Genomic DNA, 23,630 nt, shown 5'->3' with positions numbered 1-23,630 from the left:
GCACTGGCATCATAATGAACTTCCGCTTCATGCACAACCAAGGAGGAAGGTTGTAGATGCATAGAGTCACGGGCCAGGTGCTATGGCTGGAGCTCTGCTCGCCAAAAGGATTCATGCCATCCGTACTTAGAGCAAATCTTATGTTCCTTGCGTCAGCTGCAAAATCTTTGAACCATCTGTCGATCTTTCTCCATTGCGTTCCATCTGCGGTGTGTCTCAACTCCCCGTCCGACTTACGGTCCTCTTTGTGCCATCGCAACAACTTGGCATGCTCTTTGTTCCTGAACAGACGTTTCAACCGTGGTATTATAGGAGCATACCACATCACCTTGGCGGGAACCCTCTTCCTGGGTTTCTGGCCCTCAACATCGTCACCAGGGTCATCGCCTCTGATCTTATAACGCAATGTAGTGCATACCGGGCATTCATTCAAATTCTCGTATTCACCGCGGTAGAGGATGCAGTCGTTGATGCATGCATGTATCTTCAGAACCTCTAAACCTAGAGGGCAGACAACCTTCTTTGCTTCGTACGTACTGGCGGGCAACTCGTTATCCTTTGGAAACATATTCTTCAACATTTTCAGCAAGTTTTCAAATGCCGAGTCAGCTACACCTGCCTCTGCCTTCCATTTCAGCAAATCCAGTGTGCAGCCCAGCTTTTTCAGACCATCATCGCATCCGGGGTACAGCGCCTTTCTGTGATCCTCTAACATGCGATCCAAATTCTCCCTCTCCTTTTCAGTTTCGCAGCGTCTCCGTGCATCAGCAATGGTCCGACCAAGATCATCAACGGGATCATCACGTGCCTCTTCTTCACCTTCCCCTTCACCTTCAGCATCCTCCATGAAAGTATCACCGAAATGAGCAAGATAGCTTTCATCGATGAAATCATCCCCTTCTTCATCTTCTTCCATTATAACCCCTCTTCCTCCATGCTTGGTCCAACAATTATAGCTTGGCATGAAACCGTGCCGAAGCAGATGCATGTGAACATCTCTTGAGGAAGAGTAACCCTTCTGATTCTTACAGATAACACATGGACAGATAACAAAACCCCCCTGCTTGTTCGCATTAGCCACTACGAGGAAATCTTTCAAACCCGTAGTGAACTCGCCGGAGAGTCGGTTACCGTACATCCATTGCCGATTCATCTGCATTATTATAATATAAAATATATAATTAACCATCATGCATTTGTTAAACTAACTAGCTACAAACAATATAAATTAAACAATGAACTGCACACATGCATATTTTATCAATGACACACATGCATGAAAGGTTCAAGTTGCTAACCGCGATCGAGGAGGAAAAAATAAATGAGGAACCTCAAGTGTGGCTCCAACACTTCATATCATGTTTGTTTCACCCTCTTAGGGCATTTCATCAAACACCTTGTGTGCATAAGAGGAACCAAAAGCAAACCTACACCCCCTTGTGAAGCTTGTGAAGAGAAGTGGCACCAAATGGCTAAGTGAGCGTGCTGAACTGGTATATATAGGGGAGGAGCTTTAGTCGCGGTTGGCCTGGCCAACCGCGACTAAAGGCCTTTGCGCACCTTTAGTCGCGGTTGGCCTGGCCAACCGCGACTAAAGCCCCTCACGTGCACCAGCTGGCCACCGAGCGCCCTGGGCCCAGGCCTTTGGTCGCGGTTCGTCTGCCGAACCGCGACTAAAGACTTCATTAGTCGCGGTTCCTACAGTTTCGCGACTAATGGGGCTGGACGGAAGCCTCTTTTTCTACCAGTGCAAGAACGACATGTGTTTCGCTCCACGCCTCGACGGGGTTACCTGTAGCTCTGATGGATCGATTTTGCTGGAGTAAATTGCACAGAAGTATCACAATTGAGGCATTGGAAGCAGATTGGTACCAAGATTGGTAATTTTTACGTGTCAGTACCAACTTTGGGGCGAGGCGTTGCAAAAAAGACTAAAACTGCAGTTTATATGTATTGACAGGGAATCTGACTGGTTGGGCCCGCCTGTCGGGTGCTGACGTGGCAAGTTTTTTGCAGAAAACTCCCTTCATTTGTGCGTAATCATGTAAATGCCCAATTATTTCGGGGAAAAAGGCTCCTACGAGAGGCTTTTTTTCCGTTCGTCATTTCCACCACGGATTCGGACTTGGCGACCTGAGGTACAGCAGAGCAGCGGGCTAGCCACCCCGCCACGGCTGCCCTCGCGATGTAAAAGAGGCGAGAACTTCTTTATACTATGCTGAAGACGTTGGGCCGGCGGTTGGCCCAGCGTGGCTGCGCGCTGGGTTACTGTTTTTTTAATCATGATATTAATACATATATATTTGCGATTACATATTAGTATTATTAAGTGTCAAGCACCAGACTAGAACACAGGCACGCCCCATATATATTTTTTATTCATGATATTAATACATATATATTTTATTTTTTAAAATGCACAGTTAATTAGGAAGTTGACAACATGTATTAAATATAAATTTGTAATCATAATAAATCTCCTAAATGCATTAAAACTGTTCAAATTTTATTAAAAAAATCGACGTGTTTCTTGAAATGCAAGAATGATTTACACAATAAGTTTTTAACCCATGTTGAACATTTCTTGAAATACAAATAATTCACCATGTATTAAGAAAATGTTCACCATAATGCTCTTGAAAGTCATCATGTATTAAGAAAATGCTCACAATAAATTGTAAAAAAATCACCGTGCATTAAGTAAACTTTTCATCATATCTTAAGAAAATATTTCAACATATATTTCAAAAATATTCCATTTGCATTCAAAATATGTTCAACGTTCATATTATTAGAAAAGTGTTCACTGTTTGTAAGAAAAGTTCACCGTGTATTAAAAATGTTTACTATAAATTAAGAAATTGTGTAATCATAATATTCTTGAAACTCATTGTGTATTAAGAAAATGTTCACCATAAATTACGAAAATTTCACCGTGCATTATGCAAAATGTCATCATATCTTAAGAAACAAATTCAACATATATTACAAAAATATTAAATTGGCATTGAAAACATGTTCAATGTATATTACCAAAAGTTCATTACATGAAATAAATGTTCACTGTTCATCATATACTAAAACCCATCATAAAAAATGTTCAGTAAATATGTTAAAAATCCAGGAGATAAACCAACCTAGCGAATGAAAAAATAAGAAAGAAAAACCTAAAAATAAACCAAAACCAGAATAAAAAATAAAGCATAATAAGTAAGAGAAATGAAACGTAAAGAAATCTGGGCAACGAATGAGCCCCAACACGCCAGGTAAGTGCGAAAGGAAAAAACAATGCAGGCCTCGGTGGGCCAGCCAAGCCTGCCCATGTCTGTATAAAAACCGTCCAGCCTGCTTCTTGTCGCGAGCGCAGCCGTGGCGCGGTGGCTAGCCGCTGCTCTGCTTTACCGTAGGTCCCCGGTTCGAATCCTGCACGGGATTGTTTTCTTGTTCGTTCGGTTCTTGTTCAAACCGACGCAAATTTGCAAACGAGTCCGAATCCGTGGTGGAAATTACGAACGGAAAAAAAGCCTCTCGTAGGAGCCTTTTTTCCCGAAATAATTGGGCATTTACATGATTACGCACAAATCAAGGGAGTTTTCTGCAAAAAACTTGCCACGTCAGCACCCGACAGGCGGGCCCAATCAGTCAGATTCCCTGTCAATACGTATAAACTGCAGTTTTAGTCTTTTTTGCAACGCCTCGTCCCAAAGTTGGTACTGACACGTAAAAATTACCAATCTGCTTTCAATGCCCCAATTATGGGGCTTCTGTGCAATTTACTCATTTTGCTGGAAACCTTTGGTCGATCGAGAACTGCGCAAGCAACGCAACATGTTACTGTACGTGCGTGCGTACAAACGATCGACCATTGACTTGACTCAGGAATGTGAGAGACCAGCACGAGAACAAGGCTTAAGCAAACATCAACCGGCCAAGCACGCTCCGACTATTAAACGGAGAATGAGCTCACCATCCGCGTGCGAGCTGTCTGCCGTCATCATCTTCCGGCTCACCACTAGCTGACTGGGCTGGACCAGCGTGCCTGGACTTGATGAACTGGACCTGCCTAATGGCCCATGGTTGGCTGGACAGGGCCGAGTCTGACCAGTTCAATGCAAATGGGACCTTTAAATCGTTAAATAATTAAAAAAACCAGAGTTCGCTCGAAAGAAAAAACATTCACTTGTAACTACACTATCTTCACTTCCCGCAAAAAAAAAAAAAAAAAAAAAAAAAAACTACACTATCTTCACTTGTCCGATGCATGACTAGAGGCTTCTTCGGACTGATCACTCGGAGCTTCCCATCAGCCCCATACGGTTACTTGCTTTCAAGGCCTGCAAAAGCATCACGGTTTTAGCACATTTGACCACCCAATGCAAATGAAGTGGTGAAAAAACACCGTGATGTTCCAGTAATTTTGGCTTCCACTAAAAAGGAACATTTGGCAGAGCCAAACCTCCTGATCCCAGTCGCATCGTATGGTCATGTAAGCGAGGATCAGCGTCTGAACCGTCGTGCCACCGATCATTCCCGCCCAAATTCCCTGCGCAAGTGAAGAATTACAAACCGCACGGGCGCAAATTAACAGTGCGATGTTGTTTCCAGGATACGAGACAACTATTTCTCGCAAGAAAAGGGAACAAACGATGAACGTACATGTACTCCGAGACGGAAGGTCCATCCGAGCAGAGCGCCGAGCGGGACACCGATGAGGTAGTAGCTCCCAATGTTCACGTACGCAACCAGCGCCTGCCAACCTGACCCAACTGCAACTCCTGCAGATCACAGGTGCAGCAGCAAGCTTATATGCCATTTTGTATTTTCTGCATAAGTCTCGAGCTAACTGTTGTATGATATAGGGGATAAGCTAGTATGAAGTACCTGAGAGGACAGGTTGGACTCCGTTGAGGAGGATGGTGAGGGCCAGCAGGACGGACATGTCGTCCACGGCGTCGATCACGGCCTTGCTTGACGAGAAGATGAGGGCGAGCCTGCCGTGGAGGCCCAACGCCACCAAGCAGAAGAAGATGCTGATCAGAAAGGAGGTCGCCGTCGACACCATCGTGGCGAATCTCGCCCGGTGCCCGTTGCCCGCGCCGAGCTCGTTGGCGACCCGCACCCTTGCAAAAACAAAACCAGGGGAGGGTGTGGGGATTCAATGCAAAGAGGCAAAGAGTGGTGGAGTAGTACTGCAGGGGTGTCAATGTCTGTTGTGCTTTGCTTACCCGGTGCCTGCTAGGAACCCCAAGGGAATCATCATCTCCAATCCATTCAAACTCAAACTGTTCGTGCCAAAAGTAACTAAGTAAGTAGTGAGGTTTCACTTGGCAGAATTAGAAGTCATCTCTATAATTGTGTTTAGCCAATACAAAATGGAGGTAAGATATTTGTACCAGATAGACAAGGCATCCACGGCAAGCTCCGCGTTCTTCATGTACCCAGTGACGAAGATCAAAACCCTGTAGTACCAACTCTCCAAGCTGCATCCATATATAAGCAAGACAAAAATATACTATAAAGTTGGTGTGTCTCCCTGATATTATAGTTACCTACCAGAAGTTGAAAGCACCGTGATGATGAATAATAAAACAAATAAATACCACAACATGACTCCGGACGCCGAGGACAGCTTGACGAACCCCCAGATGTCCACGAACGCCAAGGACGAGAACCCACCCCACGTCTCCGGGCAGCCGCCGCCGACGGCGTACGCGAGCTGCAGCGCCACGACGAGCGCCCATGAGAAGTTGAGCGCGATGGCGGCGCCGATGACCCCGAGCCCGAAGTAGCTGACCAGGAGCCAGGTCACCGCGGCGTGCACCGGGAACGCCACAGCGGTGGTCACCGCGGTGACCGCGTTCTTCCTCTGGCACTGGAGGAACTTGTTGAGCGGCAGGAGGATGGCGTACATGAAGTGGAGCGGGAGCAGGCAGGCGCTGACCGCGCCGGCGTCGCGGGCCAGATCGGCGGGCTGGCCGAGCGCGCTGAGCAGCTGCCCGCTGAAGATGTAGGTCGGGGAAAGGAGCGCCGCGAAAGCCAAGAGGACAAGCCACGAGCGCTGCATGTACACGCCCAGCATTGCGTACTGCTTCGCGCCGTACGCCTGGCCGCACAGCGTCTCCAGTGCGCTCGCCATGCCAAGCTGCAATTCATCAAGATTATGTTTATCTAGGAGTGCCATTGGTCGCTCATAATGAGGTCAATGGATGCTTTTCGTCGTAGGAGACAATGATGTCCAACAGGCAACAGGAGTGCATACGCAAACGTACTTTTGGCACATAAAAAACAGAAATCGATAGGCGGCTGAGGCTTGCAAGAGAAACATTATGTACCAAGAAGCCTAGGTTGAAGCCGGAGATGACGGTGCTGGCGATGGAGAAGGCGGCGAGCTCAGCGTCGCCGAGATGGCCGGCGAAGGACTGGCTGATGATGTTCAAGCTGTAGAGGACGAGCCTCATGAACACGGCCGGGCCGACCACCTCCCACAGCTTCATGGACTCTTCCCATACCTCGCTGGCCAGTCTTTGGACTTGGCCTTCCCTCTCCTTCGGCCTCTCCAAGAGAAGTGGCGCGCTCTGCCTCTCCATTGTATGGCTACTTGGCTAGATGTGCAGATTGGAAGGAAACATATATGCTCTTCGTCTCGAAAAACAAGCAGTATTGTATTAGTATTTTGCTAAGCTAGATCTAGCTTGGAATCTGTTAGTTTGCGACGGTGATGGAGCACGCTGGAGAATAATTAAACGGCCATGTGGATGTGGCGAGGATTAGTAATTTGTTGGTCTCGGAAATCAAAACCGCACTGAGCCAATCAGGGTTTTCTTCCCAAAAAAATTCACTTGGTCTACGCATGTAAAGGCGGGAGTGGTGGAGTACGTGTATTGCTATAAACTTAGCCTTCCATCATTTCTTCTTTTCTGAGGAACTGGCAATTTGCTGCCGATATGGTAAGAAGGAGTAAACAAATACAAAGAGTAGACAAATACAAAGTCTAGGTCTTACAAAGGTTGGGGTTAAAGTGACCCACGCCAAGCTAAGCTAAAAAGACCTAGTAAAGCTCTGCTTCTCGCTCGTTTTGGACGTCGGCAACCCAGCGGATGGAGACCGTCCGTTGCAAGATATTGTTTAGAGCAACTCTAGCCAATCCCCTGAAAAGTAAAGAAGTATCTGACCGAGTAAAGCTTAATGGAGTATTTTTACTCTACTAAATTCTGATAGGACCTACCCGATTTTCTAAATATAACAGAGTATAATATTTTTTTTAACTTATACAATTCTAGTTTACATTGTAACTACATATTAGCACATATGAAACATATGAAAACTAAACATAATAATGAAGACAAATTGATTGTGGTGGTCTGATCGCTCTTCTTCTCTGTTGGTGCCGTCTTCTGGTGTGGTTTGATAATGCCGGAGTTTTCAATCTGTGATCATGGTGGTTATTATTATGGTGAAGCGATCCAGGTGTGGACTTGGCTCCTTGACGCCCTTCGGCTTCGCGGCGGTGCCGCTGTTGTGATATAGCCTCGGCTTCGTGTGTGTCTTTGTCAGGGTGTGGACTTGGTTGCTCCTTGCCCTTTAATTGCGCAATAGCCTTGAGGCATCGTGGTCTCGGATGATTGGAGCTCTTCGTCTAGGATGGTAGTTTTCCTCGTGCAACCTCTCTCGTGACTTCGTGAGGATGATGGAAGATGATGGCACTCATGTTCTTTTTTCTTTTCAGCACTTGCCTTGTTGTTGCCCCGACCCAACTTATCTTTTTCTCTTTTGTGTATTATGTGGCGTGATCTATTTCTTTTCACCCTTGTTTTCCCATGTAATTTCCCGTCTCTATCAATTCCTCTTATGCATGAATGAAAACTGAAAAGTAGTGCTGCTGCATTTCATAGAGAAAACACACACATTTCATTATGGCACATATGAGCCTCATACGGAGGATGAAAAGTTGAAGAAATGGTAAAAAAGCAAAAAATAAGGTAAAAGTAAAAAAAAACTAGAATACATATTTAACACAAGAAAGAAAGAGGATTCCTTTCTTTTGGCCTTTTTTGTCTCAAGGTTTTTCGCTAATCTTGTGTTTCATGTTACTTTGTGAGGCGAGGAGGTACTTGTGCCATGCCCGTCTTGGTAGTACATTTTTTAGAAAAGGAGGATCACCCCGAGTCTCTACATCATTGTTATGCACACAACTTTATTAAATTTAAAGTACGAAGTTCATGTATTGAAGTACAAGTGCGGATAACATGAAAATATGAACATATGCCTACACACACAGCCTAATATTTGAACCGTCGTACAAATAGGTTGTACTTGTCCTATGCTGCCATCTCCTCTTAGTTGCACCCATAGTCCATGAGCTGCCCGACTTCCTCATGGTGTAGTAAGGATCACGTACGTATTCATATTGGTACTACCTGTCGAAGATTCAACTAAAACTTCCATTCAGAAAATGGCCATCTAGGATAATCTTCATCAATCGCTCCTTGAGATGAGGGCATTGGCACTCCAACTCATTTCGAGCCTGCCCATCTTTGGATGTGTTTACTTGCTTTAGAAGCCTGCATAATTTCAACAAGTCAAGGTTTTGATGACTGATTGACTCTAAAACGGAGGGCCGGGCAAAGAAATGACCTCCTCGTCCCAATCGCATCGCACGGTAATATACGCAAGAATTATTGTCTGAACTGCAGTGCCACCGATCATCCCTGCCCAAATCCCCTACAAAGAAAGATGATCTAGTAGTAAGTATGGACACATGTATCTCCACAAGTACTAATTAACAAATAATATCAAGAATGGCTTGTATGGAACGTACAAGAACTCCCAGATTGAAGAGCCAACTGAGCAGAAGTCCAACAGGAACTCCAATGATGTAATAGCTTCCAACGTTTATATAAGCCGCTAGTGCTTGCCACCCTGATCCGACAGCAACTCCTGCAAATTGTATCACACGCACGCACATACAGAGCATCTAATTAATCTTCAGTTCTGCATTTCATTTCTTATTCCGATCTGATTCATCGCAAGTTCACAATCACCAACAGAGTACCTGAAAGTACAGGTTGGACGCCATTTAGGAGGATGCTGATGGCTAGCAGAACGGAGAGGTTGTCCACCGCGTCGATCACAGCTTTGCTTGATGAAACGACGAGTGCGATCTTGTCGTGGAAGGCAAGTGCAAGCAAGCTAAAGAAGAGGCCGATCAGAAAGGAGTTCGTCGTCGACACGATCGTCGCGAACCGCGCTCCTTTTCCGTTGCCCGCGCCAAGCTCATTAGAAACTCTCACCCTTTGAATCCACAATGAAAATTTTTCAGCCATCTGATGGTAAATTGGCAACTGAAGTGCGGAGTATACATAATGTGCAGTTAGGGAGTAGATAGGTGAAAGTCAGTTAATGTTATGTATTTACCCAGTGCCTGCTAAGAAGGCCATAGGAATCATCATCTCCCATCCCTGAAAACTCATGCTGGATACAGATGTAGCAGTAATTAGCAACCGGTAGTGACATGAGAAAATGCCTGTAAACCTGTGTAGAGATCATAGGTGAGTAGGCAGGACAGAGAGAGGTAGAAGATGTAGTACCAGATAGAAAGGGCATCCACAGCAAGCTGAGAATTCTTCAGGTGTCCTGTGAGCAGAAGCAGTACTTTGTAGTATGAATTCTCCAAGCTGCACGCGAGATGCCGCAAATAGGACGAGATGCATGAGGGGCCTTGCAATGCACCAGCATTTTTAGCTAGGATAGGAGTATTCTCATAGTACATACCATACCATGACACCAGATGATAGGGACAGCTTGATAAACCCGCAGAGGTCAGCGAACGCCAATGGCGAGAACCCTGTCCACGTCAAGGGGCACCCGCCGCCGAGGACGTAGGCGAGCTGCACCACCAAGCTGAGCCCCCAGGAGACGTTGAGAGCCATGGCGGCGCCGAGCACCCCGAACCGGAACCGGACCACCAGCAGCCAGGTGGCGGCGACGTGCACGGGGAAGGACGCCAGCGCCGTGGCCGCCATGACCCAGTTCTTGCCCTGGCTCTGCAGGAACTTGTTGATGGGCAGGAGGAGGGCGAACCCGAAGTGCATCGGGAGCATGCACACGCCGAGCTGGGCCGCCAGGCGCGCCACCTCGGCCGGCTGGCCCATCGCGGCCAGCAGCGGCGCCGCGAAGACGTACATCGGGACGAGGAGCACGGCGGAGAGCAGGAGCACGATCCATGAGCGCTGCAGGTAGATGCCGAGCATGGCGTACTGCTTGGCGCCGAAGGCCTGGCCGGCCAGCGTTTCCAGAGCACTCGCCATTCCGAGCTGCCGAGAATTGATGAACGAGAACGAGTCAGTCGATTTGTCCGCAAAGAGAATGATGGTGAGATGAGCATGAGCATGATCGTGGCACGTTCACGCACGCACGCACACAGAATAAGAGTTTTGGCGAGCAAAGGTTTGACTGGATCCTCTCCCAATGCTGACACCCATCAAGGCAAACTGGATCTCAAGACGCCCCTCACTCTCTTCCACCTCTGACTTCTCTCTATCCTCCCGGCGAGCATCGGGGAGGGTTCCGCAATGGGGAGCGTACCCAGGCGGTATAAGATTATGTTTTCTGCGGGGAGGGGATTAAACGAACCGAACGAGCTATAAGAGGGGATTATCACACGTAACAAAAAATAATTTGTGAGTTATGCTTTCCAACGTAGAAAATCAAACCGTGGGAACAACCTTCTCTTCTTCCTTTTACCGCAAAACTAAGTTCTAGCCTTGTAAGCCATATGAACCAATATGTACTTCCATCTCAAGTTCTGAACCCACAACTTGCTAAAAACTTGCATTTAGCATGCATGCTATCTAATGGTAGTGACCCACATCCAAAACATCATAATTAGTAATTGCAAGTCAGATGTAATCTGATAGTAAGAAACATCTCAACCAAATTTGTGACATGCAACATACCAGCAAGCCGAACGTAAGTCCGGAGACGACGGTGCTGGCGATGGAGAAGGCGGCGAGCTCGAGGTCGCCGATGCGGCCAGCGAAGGCCTGGCTGACGATGTCAAAGCTGTAGAGCACCAGCCGCATGAACATGGCAGGGCCGACGATCCCCCACAGCTTCTTGGACTCCTCCGCCGCTTCCCTCGCCAATGCTCGCTTCTTCCCCGGCCTGTACGCCAGCAGTGGAACGCTCTCCATGGCAAACTGATTAGTTCTGTCAGTGCAGACAGCAGTGCGCGGTGCGGACAGGGAAGGTTGAGCAATCTGTATGTAGTATTCGGTTGTGCTAATTCTCAGTCGACTAAGAATTAGCAATGTCTCAGTCGACGAGATATGTTATATAATTTGATCGATCTGTGATTTGTCGATGTATTCCTCTCGTCCAAAATGGGCTTTGTCCCTGCGGGCAGATGGGCAGAGCGTGCCTTCTATGGGCTTTGCAATTGTATCTGGCCGTGGGCTGTGGCTTGAGGTACTTTCCAATTTCTCCTTTTTGTTTTTTATTTTCTCATATGTCTCCCATATGAACAATTTGTATTTTCTTTGTTTTTTATTAGGATTGTGTGTACAGTAGGAAGCTTACTGGAGCAGCTCACTCGGTGTACACACGTACTATTTTCCTTTTTATATTTTCTTTTTTCCTTTTGTATTATAGTGTATTTATTTTTTATTTTAGTTTTATTAAACTGTTTTCACTTATATTTCTATTTTTTATGTTTTTTACTTTCTTATTTTTAGAAAAATGGATGATCTAATTTTTATTAGAATAGATATTTTGACACACATTTTTAAAAAAGATTATCTTTGATACTAAATCTTAATCGGCCGAGACTTTGTGAAGTCTGAGTCGATGTATAACAAGAATCGCGTTGGAGAATGGGTCTTCTCGTTTCTGCTTGTTAAAGCGCGTGATTAACTCGTTTTTTTCTTCCATTTCTTTCGGGTTGGGCTCTTTTATTTTGTTTTTTAAATTCTTTTTTTCCTCCATACACTTTTTTTAGTTTGTTTGGTTCATATTGTTTGACATGGTATTTTTCAAAATATAGGTCTTTCAGATTAAACTTCTTTTGTCAGTGTTACTTTTGGTATTTTTTCCCATATGTCTTATCACCTTTCTTGTTTTTAATAATATTTTTAGACTTTTTCTTGTGAACAATAATATCCATTTTGTTTTCAATATTTGTTAAATAACAACTTCTATTTTTGGAATTTGAAAATATTTGCTATCTGGCTGCACAATTGTCCCCGACTACAACTACATCTCTTCAACACGATTGGAACTTACTGAAGTCTTGTCGGGAGGGAGGGGGAGACATTTGCATATTTGCAACCATCATGCAACTGCAAGTGTCATCCCCGACTGCAACTGCATGTCTTTAACGCGATCACAACTTGGTGTTGTTTTGTCAAGGAAGGGGCAATTGCATGTCTGCCACCAACATGCAACTGCAAATGTCGTCCCCGGCTGCAATTGCATGTCTTCAATGCAACCGCAACTTGTTGTTGCATTGTCAAGAGAGGGGCAATTGCATGTCTGCCACCAACACGCAATTGTGAGTGTCGCCCCGACTGCAATTGCATGTCTTTAACGCAACTGCAACTTGGTGTTGTTTTGTTGGTGTAGGGGCGGTTGCATGTCTGCCACCAATACGCAACTGCAAATGTCACCCCCAACTACAATTGCATGTCTTCAATGCAAGTACAACTTGATGTTGTTTTGTCCGGGGAGGGTTTGTTGCATGTCTGCCACCACTAAGCAACTACAAGTGTCTCCCCCTACTGCAATTGCATGTCTTCAATGCAACTGCAACTTGCTGTTGTTTTGTCAGTGGAGGGGCAGTTGCATGTCTGGCACCAACACACAACTGCAAGTGTCGCATCCGACTGCATTACATGTGTCCAACGTAACGACAACTTGTTGTTGTTTTGTCGAGGGAGGGGCAGTTGCGTGTCTATCACCAACACGCAACTGCAAGTGTCGCCCCGACTGCAACTGCATATCTTCAATGAACTGAAACTTGGTGTTGTTTTGTCAGTGGAGGGACAGTTGCATGTCTGACACCAACACGCAACTACGAGCGTCGCCCCGACTAAAATTGCATGTCTTCAACATAACTACAACTTGGTGTTGTTTTGTTGGGGGAGGGGCAGTTGCATGTTCGCCACAAACACGCAAATATAACTTGGTTGCAACTCGACTTTCATTTTTGTTGCACGGGGAGAGGCGCCAGTTTGCATGTCCCACAATAGCACGCAACTGCATGTCTTCTAACTTGGTCATAACTAGGGAACCTTTGTTTTTGTCGGAGGGGGCGGCGTTGAGAGAGATAGGGCTCAGTTGCATGTCCCACACTAGGCATGCAACTGCATGTCTTCTAACTTGGTCGCAACTACATGTCTTTTATAACTTGGTTGCAAACCGACTTTCATATTTGTTGTACGGAGAGAGGCGCCAGTTTGCATCTCCCACAATGGGCACGCAAATGCAAGTCTTCTAGCTTTGTCGCAAATGCATGTCTTATAACTTGGTTGCAACTCGACTTCTTTTTTGTTGTACGGGGAGAGGGGCCCAGTTGCATGTCCCACACCAGGCACGTAATTGCATGTCTTCCAGCATGGTCGCAATTGCATGTGTTATAACTTGCTCGCAACTCAACTTTTCTTTTTTTTGTACGGAGAGAGGGGCCAGTTTTGGAGGGGGCGGCGTCGCGAAAGATGGGTGAACTTTGTTTTTGTACGGAGTGGGTGGCATCGAGAGAGATGGGTCCAATTGCATGTCCCACAAAAGGCACGCAACTACATGTTTTCTAACTTGGTCGCAACTGGGGAGACCTTTTGTTTTGTCCGAGGGGGCGGCGACGAGAGAAGAGGGGGGCCAGTTGCATGCCCCACACTATGCACGCTACCACATGTGTTTTAACTTGGTCGTAACTACATGTCTTACAACTTGGTCACAACTCGACTTCCTTTTTTTTGTATGGGGAGAGGCACCAGTTTGCATGACCCTCAACGGGGGGCACGCAATTGCATGTTTTTAAGCACGGTCGCAATCGCATGTGTTATAACTTGCTTGCACTCGACTTCTCATTTTTTGTTGTACAGAGAGAGGGGCCAATTGCATGTCCCACACTAGAACACGCAACCGCATGTCTTCTAACTTGGTCGCAACTGGGTGGTCCAGTTGCATGTCTACTACTAGGCACGTAACTACAAGTGTCTCCCTCAATTGCAACGCAACTCAGTTGTGTTTTCTCTCGATGATGGGGCAGTCGAATGTCTATTGATAGGCACGCAAGTGCAAGTGCCACTCTCGACTGCAACTGCATGTCTTCAACACGACCAGAACTATGTGTTGTTTGGGGGGGAGGGAGGTGGGGTGCTTAGGCTGCTTGTATGTGGGTTTATTATTTACTTTTTCATTTATTTGTACTTTTGTTTTTTGTTTGTTTTTGGATTTGTCTTTTTCCCTTTTCTTTTCATAATAGTGATTTTTGGAATTTTTATGAATAACACTACTCAATTTTCACGGACGTCGATCGTGCACAATTGCATGTACTCCGGCCATGCCTGTGCACTTCATTTTTTTATGTGCTCAAAGTAATACAAACACACTATGTTTTTTATGCATTATATTTCATGGAGACACACTCCCGTGCACATTGGATGGGATCGTTGACATGGACACTGGTATCCCAAATACTCCCTCCGTTCGGAAATACTTGTCATCAAAAGAATAAAAGAGGATGTATCTAGATGTATTTTAGTTTTAGATACATTTATTTTTGTCTATTTTGATGACAAATATTTTCGGTCGGAGAGAGTACAAGTAAAAAAACCAACTACTAAGTAGGAGACAAGGAAACAAAAAAATATAACAAAAACTGCCCACGTACAGCAAGAAAAAAGGGCAGCCAAGCACGAGATCTTTGGCATGTACAGCAGCCACTGAAAAAGATAGATAAACAAATACTCCAAGCCTCGTACATGATAAACTAGGCCAAGCTAGCCCAAGCGAACGAGTATAAACTAGCCCATGCCAGCCCAAGCGAACGAGTAGGGAAATCGATCAGGCCGACGGCAGAGTTAATTTGCAGGCTCGCTCCACGGCTCCAGCACGTCGTGTATTAAGTTATTCGGGCGTGATTCCACACAGCATTACAGCATGTAATTTAGTGATCGACTTTGCACATGCTCTGCATCTAGAGAATTGCATCTGTTGACGCTCTGCATCGAGAGAATTGCATATGTTGGCTCTATTTTATTTTTCTTGCTTAGGAAATTGCAACTGTTGGGTGGGCTGGCGACGGCGATTCTAGTACCAGGCGGTTTCCTATTTCTTTTCAACTGATTTTCTTTTTGCTGGTGCTTTTCAACGCATTTTCTTTTTACTCGGTACCTTCATAACCTGCCCAAATGTCGGGTGGATATGGAGAGATCCGGGCGCGCCCGGAGCGTCCGCCACATCAACCAGGCCCACCACTGGCCGACAATGACGGCACTTCGTCCCCATAAAACCCCATCCGGAGCAAACACTACCCTTAGTTCACATCGCTCCGGTCTCCATCTCTTCTCCTCCATTTCTCCAATTGCCACATCCCGATCTACGTCCACCATGTTCAATACTAGCAGCCTCTCCGACAGATCTGGCCACGAGGACGGGCTGACCCTCCGCATCGCATTGTAGCGGTCGCGGATGGACATGGGCGACGACTCTGAATCTGCTCTGTTGCATGTCACCCACCACTGCGGCGTCGACACCGGAGCTGGCTCTTCCCGCCCCCGCGCGCAGCTCCGCGCCGTCCACCTGTCAACCTCCTCCCCATCCGACCACTGCTCCTCAACGGCAATTGTGGGTTTTAGTGCCCCCTTCGCGGGCGCCGCGAACATGCACGCTCGAATCTGAAGCGTGCACCACCTGCCGCAATAGGCAGCGGGCTAGGTGTCGTGGTTCTAAGTCTGACAGTAGAGTGGGGGGTAGGTATAGAGAGGCAAGGTCCTAGCTATGGAGAGGTTGTAAACACAAGAGATGTACGAGTTCAGGCCCTTCTCGGAGGAAATAAAAGCCCTACGTCTCGGAGCCCGGAGGCGGTCGAGTGGATTGTGTGTATATGAGTTACAGGGTGCCGAACCCTTCTGCCTGTGGAGGGGGGTGGCTTATATAGAGTGCGCCAGGACCCCAGCCAGCCCACGTAATGAAGGGTTTAAGGGACATTAAGTCCGGGGCGTTACTGGTAACGTCCCACATAAAGTGTCTTAACTACCATAAAGTCTACTTAACTACAGGCCGTTGCAGTGCAGAGTGCCTTTTGACCTCCTGGTAGTCGAGTGAGTCTTCGTGGTCGAGTCCTTCAAGTCAGTCGAGTGAGTCCCTCGTTGGTCGACTGGAAGGTGACCTCTTCTAAGGGTGTCCTTGGGCAGGGTACTTAGATCAGGTCTGTGACCCTACCCTAGGTACATGACCCCATCATTAGCCCCCGAATGGATTGAGGCTTCGAGTGAGGAAGGAGTTGATGTTGTTTCCGATTAACCTTTGCACACTGGTCGTGCGTTGTTCTGGACCAAAGAATCTCTTCGTTGATAGTGAGCAACTTGTCTTCAGTCGACTCGATCCATTCTCTTCTTTCGTCGAGTGATCTTTCGGGCTTCGACGATTTCCGAGCGACGGATCGCAGGAAATCCCGCGTCTGACAGACCGATCTGCCGTTCGCGGATTCCGCGGGATGCGAAATTTGGGGAAGCGCGCGAAGCGGAGCGGACCGCGGCGTTCGGATGGGACGGGACATAGACGCCTCGATCCCCGCGCCGCTTTCTTCGCCACGTACCCCGCCTGCATAACTGCTCCTGGATATGATTAGATCGACCGGGCCCACCTGTCATCCACTCGGAAGGGACCTTATAAATGCGCCCGGCGAGGGTTTTTTGTACAGTGCCTCAGCATTCTCTTTCTCTGCTCCCTTCGTCTCCGCCCAACGCGCTCGCTCTCGCCTCCGCACAACTTCTCCTCGCGCGTCTCACCGGCAACCATGGCCAAGGAGAAGACGGCGGCGCCGGAACGCGCGAAGAAGGCGTCGGCGACGGAGAAGGCGAAGGGGAGATCCACCAGCCGCGGCGGGTCTTCGTCTAGATCCCGCCTGCCGAAGGGCTGGGTCCAAGGAGATTGGATCCAGTCGACCATCACGGAGAAAGACCTCCTCGACATGGCCAACGAGGGCCTGATCCCTCATGGAGCTGCGAGGCTTCCGGGGAAGGAGTGGCAGCCCCAGCCAGAAGAGGGTGAGTGCGTGCTCTGGCTACCCATGTCGATCGTGGATTTTCTTTGCCGCCGAGTATTTTCTTCCGTGGTTTCTTGAACTTCTTTGGAGCGCAGCTCCACCACTTTACCCCAAATTCTATCGCCTATCTTGCCGCGTTCGTGTCCATGTGTGAGGGTTTTCTGGGCTGTCGACCGCACTGGGGCTTGTTCAAGCATATATTCACGTGTCGCTCTCAGACCGTGAAGAAGGCGAGCCCAGGCGACGAAAGAACCCGAGTCGTCCAAATGTGTGGGGGCCTGGGGATCCAGGTGAGGAATAAGAGCACCTTCCCAGCCATGACTTTTCCCGAGTCAGTCAGAGGCTGGCAGTCGACCTGGTTCTACTGCCAGGATCAGTCGACGCCGGGGCAGTCGAGTGGACTCCCTCAGTTTACCATGGACCGAGTGAACAAGCCCTCCTCTCTGAAGTTGATTCCGGAGGAGAAAGCTGACGTGAAGATGTTGATGGAGCGCGTAGTACAGTTGGTTCGGGAGGGAGTGACGGGCATGGATCTCCTGGAGGTTTTCCTTAGGCGTCGTATCCAGCCCCTTCAGTTCCGGAGCCACTGCATGTGGTTGTACTGTGGGACTGAAGGACGAGACTCGGGTCCATCCAGAAGCAGTCGACGATGTCACTCTGGAAAGATGGATGGCCGCCGTTACCGGAAACAAGGATAACCCACGCGGAGCCAGAAGGATTCCTCCACTCGACCACCACAGTGATCCAAACAAGGTATGCCTGCTCTGCTCTCCACTGTGTTCTTGTCATATTCATTTCTGTTTATTCTGCCAATCGGTCGATTGATCTTTTGATGTCTATCAGGCCCTCACCGAGCTGTACTCGATGCCCAATGGAGCACAGGCTCCGACTGAGGAGGGTGAGGCGAGTGGGGGCGAGAGCCAGGAGGAGGAGTGGGACTCGGACGTTGCTGAGGATGATGATGACGATGACGACGATGACGGTGATGAAGATGATGCTGAAGACGAGGAAGAAGAGGAGGAGGAGGTCGTACCACCGCGCTCAGAAAGGCGGTCGAAGCTTGTCCACGACCCTGCGACTGAACGTGGCAAGGGGGTTGCGACCGTTGCACAGTCGACCAAGCGCCCTCGGACCACCTCTCCGGCGCCGACTGAAAAGGCGTCGAAGCAGCCCAGGGCGGCTCCGTCAAAGCCGACCAAGCTCCTGCCGAAGATGAAGGTGTCCATCCCCACCATATCAGGGTAATCGTGCTGCTTAAGTCTTCTTATTTTGTACGAACTTTATCTCTGGCTGGCGCTGGAGTTAGTCGACTGATTCTTTGGAGTTGCAGTGCTGCTACTTCCGAGACCTCAGCCCGGGCTGATGACCATGAGATGGAGGACGCAGCAACCTCAAAACCAGGTACTATACTCTTAACGCCGTTTTTAGTCGACTGACTCATGATCTCTAATCCTGATTCTTCTCTGTAGCTCCACCCAATGTTGTTATCACTCTCCCAGATGATGATGAAGATGAGGAACCGCTGAAGCACAGAAGGAGTAGGAAAGCGTCTGCCAGCAGGGTGCCCCAGGATGTGACGGCGCCTGAGACTCTGGTTGCGGAGGAGGAGAACACCACTCGACACACTGTGTCCTTCGCAGATCCACTAACGAGTGCTCAGCAGCCCTCCCTCTTCACGACGCACCACGTCCCAGAGGACCAAGCTGGCGTCGCGAAGGAGGCGATACGCCAGGCAGGGATCATGATGGAGCAGTTAAGGACCATCCGGGATGCGAGCCAGGCAGCTTACGACGCCAGTTCTGCCCTTCAAAGCAATGTTCAGGTCAGTCGACCATCGCCTGTTCTGTTAGGATATGCTATCAAAAACTTTTCTTTCCAACATCTACGGTAGTCACCCACTGGGTGTGTCGATTTAGACTCCGTGTTAGCGGGGGCACGTTGAGTGCACCCGCTGGGTGTAGTCCCCAAGGCTAAGGTCGACTGCTGGCAGTCGGCCTTAGGCTTTATAATTTCAGTCTTTCCGTCATTCGACTATGGCGAATGGATTTCGAAAACTGGTCGACTGGTCGACTCTATCTTCGATAGGATTAGTGGGGGCACGCTGAGTGCACCCACTGGGTGTAGCCCCCGAGGCTAAGGTCGACTGCTGGCAGTCGTCCTTAGGCTTTATAATTTTAGTCTTTCCGTCATTCAACTATGGCGAATGGATTTCGAAAGCCGGTCGACTGGTCGACTCTGTCTTCAATAGGATTAGTGGGGGCACGCTGAGTGCACCCACTGGGTGTAGCCCCTGAGACTGTGGTCGACTGCTTGCAGTCGATTACAGTCTTTTAAAGAATACATCATTTTTTTTGAGGTCGACTGGTCGACTCTATCTTTGATAGGATTAGTGGGGGCACGCTGAGTGCACCCACTGGGTGTAGTCCCCGAGACTACGGTCGAATGCTTGTATTCGGCTGTAGTCTTAGAAACGTGTGATTTTTCCTTTTTCACTCGGAAGTGAATTATATTTGACATTTAGTCGATTGGTTCTTCGCAGAACTCCTGTGATCTTGTGGCTCGCTACTCTGAGCTGGAAAACAAGCACATTCAGCTCGAGCTGAATTTGAAGCTGGTTCAGGAGAATCTGACGAAGGCAAAGGAGGAGACCGAAGGTATGTTTGGTGAGACCTTGACGACTGCTTTTTCCCTTCGTTTGTTTCAAAATCTGATCTTGCTGTAACTTGCAGGTAAGGTAAGGGAGGCCCAACAGAAAAAAGACCTTGAACTAGCTGAGAAGATCAAGCTTGCTGACGAGAAGTTAGCTTCAGTCACCAAGCTTGAACAAGACAATACCAATCTGAAAGCTGCTCTTGGGATCGCCAACAAGGAGGTCAGTCGACTGAAAACTGATAAAGCTGCCCTGACCGACCAAGTCAGTAAGTTGACTGGGAAGAAAAATGATCTGGAGGCCTTCCTGAGTGGTCTTGCCAAGAAGCTGTTTCTTATGCTTGAAGGTAAACCTCTATGCTCGGCAATCATTTCCAATCGTGGTTTTTCCATTCGACCATCGCCTTGACTCGGTGATCGTCCTTGCAGAATTTTGTCAAAACTTTGAAGAAGAAACTAGCCGGCTGGAACCAAACCTCGACCCCGTCAATTCTCCGGTGAATGACGAAGTTGCCATGAATGTTTTCCGACTGGAGTCCCGAGTTGCAGCTGTCGTGGACTATCTTGCAAGGCTGAAGGTCGCCATATCTCGCATCGACTCGACGCTCTGGCCTCGAGTCGCTGATGGCTCGCTTGAACACGATCCCTGGTCGAGTGCAGGAGTGGAAAAAGTCCTCGGCTCGGTGCGGTGCAGATGTTGCTCTGTGTCTGGCCCGAGTTCACTGCAAAGATGCGCGAGAAGAGAAGCTGGCGGCCCTCCGGGTGGCCAACACCAAGAAACACGACTTCAGGTCCTTTATGGAAACTTTCCTTGCGGCTGCCACTCGGATCGCGGATGGAATTGATCTTGATGAGTTTGTTGCACCTTCCAGCCCTCCACAGGAGGGGTAAAAAACTTCTTCTAAGATCGACGCTTTAAATTTGCCTCGGTATGCCGAGTGGAGTTGTAACCGATAAACTTTAACAGGTCTAGTGCCTGAGCACTTTCGGTTCCTTTTGGTATCGATCCCAACTTGAACTTGGTGTTTGAATAAGATTGCTTTTGGCTCGAAAATGTCTTTGCAGGCCCAAAGCAAGACGCTTACTGCAGTCGACTTATTCCTTAGTCCACTTAGGCGAGCACTGGGCTGCAGCTAAGCCCCCGAGTGAGAGGTTTGCTCTTCACTCAGTAGGATTTTGATAACTTAGGCGAGCACAGGGCTGCAGCTAAGCCCCCGAGTGAGAGGTTTGCTCTTCACTCGGTAGGATTTTTATAACTTAGGCGAGCACAGGGCTGCAGCTAAGCCCCCGAGTGAGAGGTTTGCTCTTCACTCGGTAGGATTTTTATATCTTAGGCGAGCACTGGGCTGCAGCTAAGCCCCCGAGTGAGAGGTTTGCTCTTCACTCGGTGGGATTTTGATAACTTAGGCGAGTACTTAGACTGCAGCTAAGCCTCCGAGTGGAAGTCTGGCTTACCACTCGGTAGGATTTTCATAACTTAGGCGAGTACTTGGACTGCAGCTAAGCCTCCGAGTGAGAGGTTTGCTCTTCACTCGGTAGGATTTCGGTAACTTAGGCGAGTACTTTGACTGCAGCTAAGCCCCCGAGTGGGAGGTTTGCTCTTCACTCGGTAGGATTTCGATAACTTAGGCGAGTACTTGGACTGCAGCTAAGCCCCCGAGTGGGAGGTTTGCTCTTCACTCGGTAGGATTTTTATATCTTAGGCGAGCACTGGGCTGCAGCTAAGCCCCCGAGTGAGAGGTTTGCTCTTCACTCGGTGGGATTTTGATAACTTAGGCGAGTACTTGGACTGCAGCTAAGCCCCCGAGTGAGAGGTTTGCTCTTCACTCGGTGGGATTTTGATAACTTAGGCGAGTACTTGGACTGCAGCTAAGCCTCCGAGTGGAAGTCTGGCTTACCACTCGGTAGGATTTTCATAACTTAGGCGAGCACTGGGCTGCAGCTAAGCCCCCGAGTGGAAGTCTGGCTTACCACTCGGTAGGATTTTCATAACTTAGGCGAGTACTTGGACTGCAGCTAAGCCTCCGAGTGGAAGTCTGGCTCACCACTCGGTAGGATTTTTACAAACTTAGGCGAAACGGATTCACAGCTAAGTCACCCACTGAGGGGGGATTTTATTGGACAAAATAAAAAGTGACAAAAATTATGGAGGAACTATGACACTATTATTTTGAGGTCCATGAACTACAGAAGTACTTTATTGCAACTCATCCGAGTGATAAAACTTAAGTGTAAAATGGGCGGAGTAGTTCCGCGTTCCAAGCTCGGGGCTCGTCGATATTATGCTCGACGTTGTAAAGACGGTACGCCCCGTTGTGGAGAACCTTGGTGATGATGAAGGGACCTTCCCAAGAAGGAGCAAGCTTGTGTGGTTTGTGCTGATCCACTCGGAGAACCAAATCTCCTTCCTGGAAGGCTCGACCTCTCACATTTCTGGCGTGGAAACGACGCAAATCTTGTTGGTAGATGGTCGACCGGATCAGAGCCATCTCCCTTTCTTCCTCTAAAAGGTCGACTGCGTCCTGCCGCGCTTGTTCAGCTTCTGCTTCGTTGTAGATTTCAACTCGAGGAGCATTGTGGAGAAGATCACTCGGCAAGACTGCTTCAGCTCCGTAGACCAAGAAGAATGGAGTTCTTCCGGTCGACCGATTAGGTGTGGTCCGCAGTCCCCAAAGCACTGAGGGAAGTTCGTCGACCCAAGCTCCAGCTGCATGCTTGAGATCACGCATCAGTCGGGGTTTCAATCCCTTGAGAATCAGGCCATTGGCTCGCTCTGCTTGTCCATTCGACTGCGGATGGGCGACTGAAGCGTAGTCGACTCGTGTGCCTTGAGAGTTACAGAAATCTCTGAATTCCTCCGAGTCAAAGTTCGACCCATTATCCGTAATGATGCTGTGCGGGACTCCATATCTGAATATTAGTTCCCTGATGAAGCTAACAGCAGTACCGGCGTCAAGGTTCTTGATTGGTTTAGCCTCAATCCACTTGGTGAACTTGTCGACTGCCACCAGTACATGCGTGAAGCCACTTCGCCCTGTTCTCAAAGGACCGACCATGTCCAACCCCCATACTGCGAAAGGCCAGACGAGTGGAATGGTCTTCAGGGCTGATGCAGGCTTGTGCGACATATTCGAGTAAAACTGACATCCCTCGCACTTATCCACTATCTCCTTTGCCATCTCATTCGCCTTTGGCCAGTAAAATCCGGCTCGGTATGCTTTGGCCACGATGGTCCGAGAGGACGCATGATGACCACAGGTCCCCGAGTGAATATCATTAAGGATGATTCGACCTTCTTCTGGCGTTATGCACTTCTGACCAACTCCAGTCGCGCTTTCTCTGTATAACTGTCCTTTGATTACGGTAAAGGCCTTAGATCGACGGACGATCTGTCGAGCCTCTTCCTCATCCTCCGGGAGCTCTTTTCTCAGGATATATGCGATATATGGAACTGTCCAATCGGGAATGACCACCAAGATCTCCATAACCAAGTCGACTACTGCTGGGACTTCAACCTCAGTCAGATCTGTGGCACTCTTGGGCTGTGGAGCTTCTTCGGTGAAAGGATCTTCTTTGACTGACGGAGTGTGTATATGCTCCAAGTACACACCACTCGGAATGGCTTCTCTCTTGGAACCTATCTTTGCTAGATCATCAGCTGCTTGATTTTTCAGTCGGGGTATATGATGGAGCTCCAACCCCTCGAACTTCTTTT

General features: G+C 48.2%; 2 protein-coding genes across 2 annotated transcripts; both read right to left on the bottom strand.

The window, feature by feature from the left end:
• Positions 1-4,045: 4,045 nt before the first annotated feature.
• On the bottom strand, positions 4,046-6,587 carry LOC123116311 (protein DETOXIFICATION 27-like). Its single transcript, XM_044537286.1, has 8 exons — positions 6,333-6,587; positions 5,601-6,142; positions 5,394-5,480; positions 5,226-5,282; positions 4,882-5,120; positions 4,657-4,775; positions 4,457-4,543; positions 4,046-4,334 (listed from the first exon to the last, which is right to left on the bottom strand). The coding sequence occupies exons 1-8, from the start codon at positions 6,585-6,587 to the stop codon at positions 4,287-4,289; spliced, it is 1,434 nt and encodes a 477-aa protein (XP_044393221.1). The 3' UTR covers positions 4,046-4,286.
• A 1,654-nt stretch (positions 6,588-8,241) lies between these two features.
• LOC123116310 (protein DETOXIFICATION 27-like) lies at positions 8,242-11,283 on the bottom strand. The gene is made up of 8 exons (XM_044537285.1): positions 10,956-11,283; positions 9,772-10,313; positions 9,588-9,674; positions 9,415-9,471; positions 9,053-9,291; positions 8,819-8,937; positions 8,635-8,721; positions 8,242-8,561 (listed from the first exon to the last, which is right to left on the bottom strand). Exons 1-8 carry the CDS (start codon positions 11,190-11,192, stop codon positions 8,514-8,516), a joined length of 1,416 nt encoding a protein of 471 aa, XP_044393220.1. The 5' UTR covers positions 11,193-11,283; the 3' UTR covers positions 8,242-8,513.
• Between the last annotated feature and the right edge of the window lie 12,347 nt (positions 11,284-23,630).

Source organism: Triticum aestivum, chromosome 5B (assembly GCF_018294505.1).
Source record: "Triticum aestivum cultivar Chinese Spring chromosome 5B, IWGSC CS RefSeq v2.1, whole genome shotgun sequence".
NCBI lineage: Eukaryota > Viridiplantae > Streptophyta > Magnoliopsida > Poales > Poaceae > Triticum > Triticum aestivum.
This window is presented reverse-complemented; position numbering and strand designations above follow the sequence as displayed.

Coding starts and splice junctions, on each gene's coding strand:
- LOC123116311 (XM_044537286.1), bottom strand. CDS start 6,587: ATGGAGAGGCAGAGCGCGCCACTTCTCTTGGAGAGGCCGAAGGAGAGG. Junction 5,121..5,225: donor GGGTTCCTAGCAGGCACCGG/GTAAGCAAAGCA, acceptor TGTTTTTGCAAG/GGTGCGGGTCGCCAACGAGC. Junction 4,544..4,656: donor CCTTCCGTCTCGGAGTACAT/GTACGTTCATCG, acceptor TCACTTGCGCAG/GGAATTTGGGCGGGAATGAT.
- LOC123116310 (XM_044537285.1), bottom strand. CDS start 11,192: ATGGAGAGCGTTCCACTGCTGGCGTACAGGCCGGGGAAGAAGCGAGCA. Junction 9,675..9,771: donor TCATCTGGTGTCATGGTATG/GTATGTACTATG, acceptor TCTCGCGTGCAG/CTTGGAGAATTCATACTACA. Junction 9,292..9,414: donor GCCTTCTTAGCAGGCACTGG/GTAAATACATAA, acceptor GTGGATTCAAAG/GGTGAGAGTTTCTAATGAGC.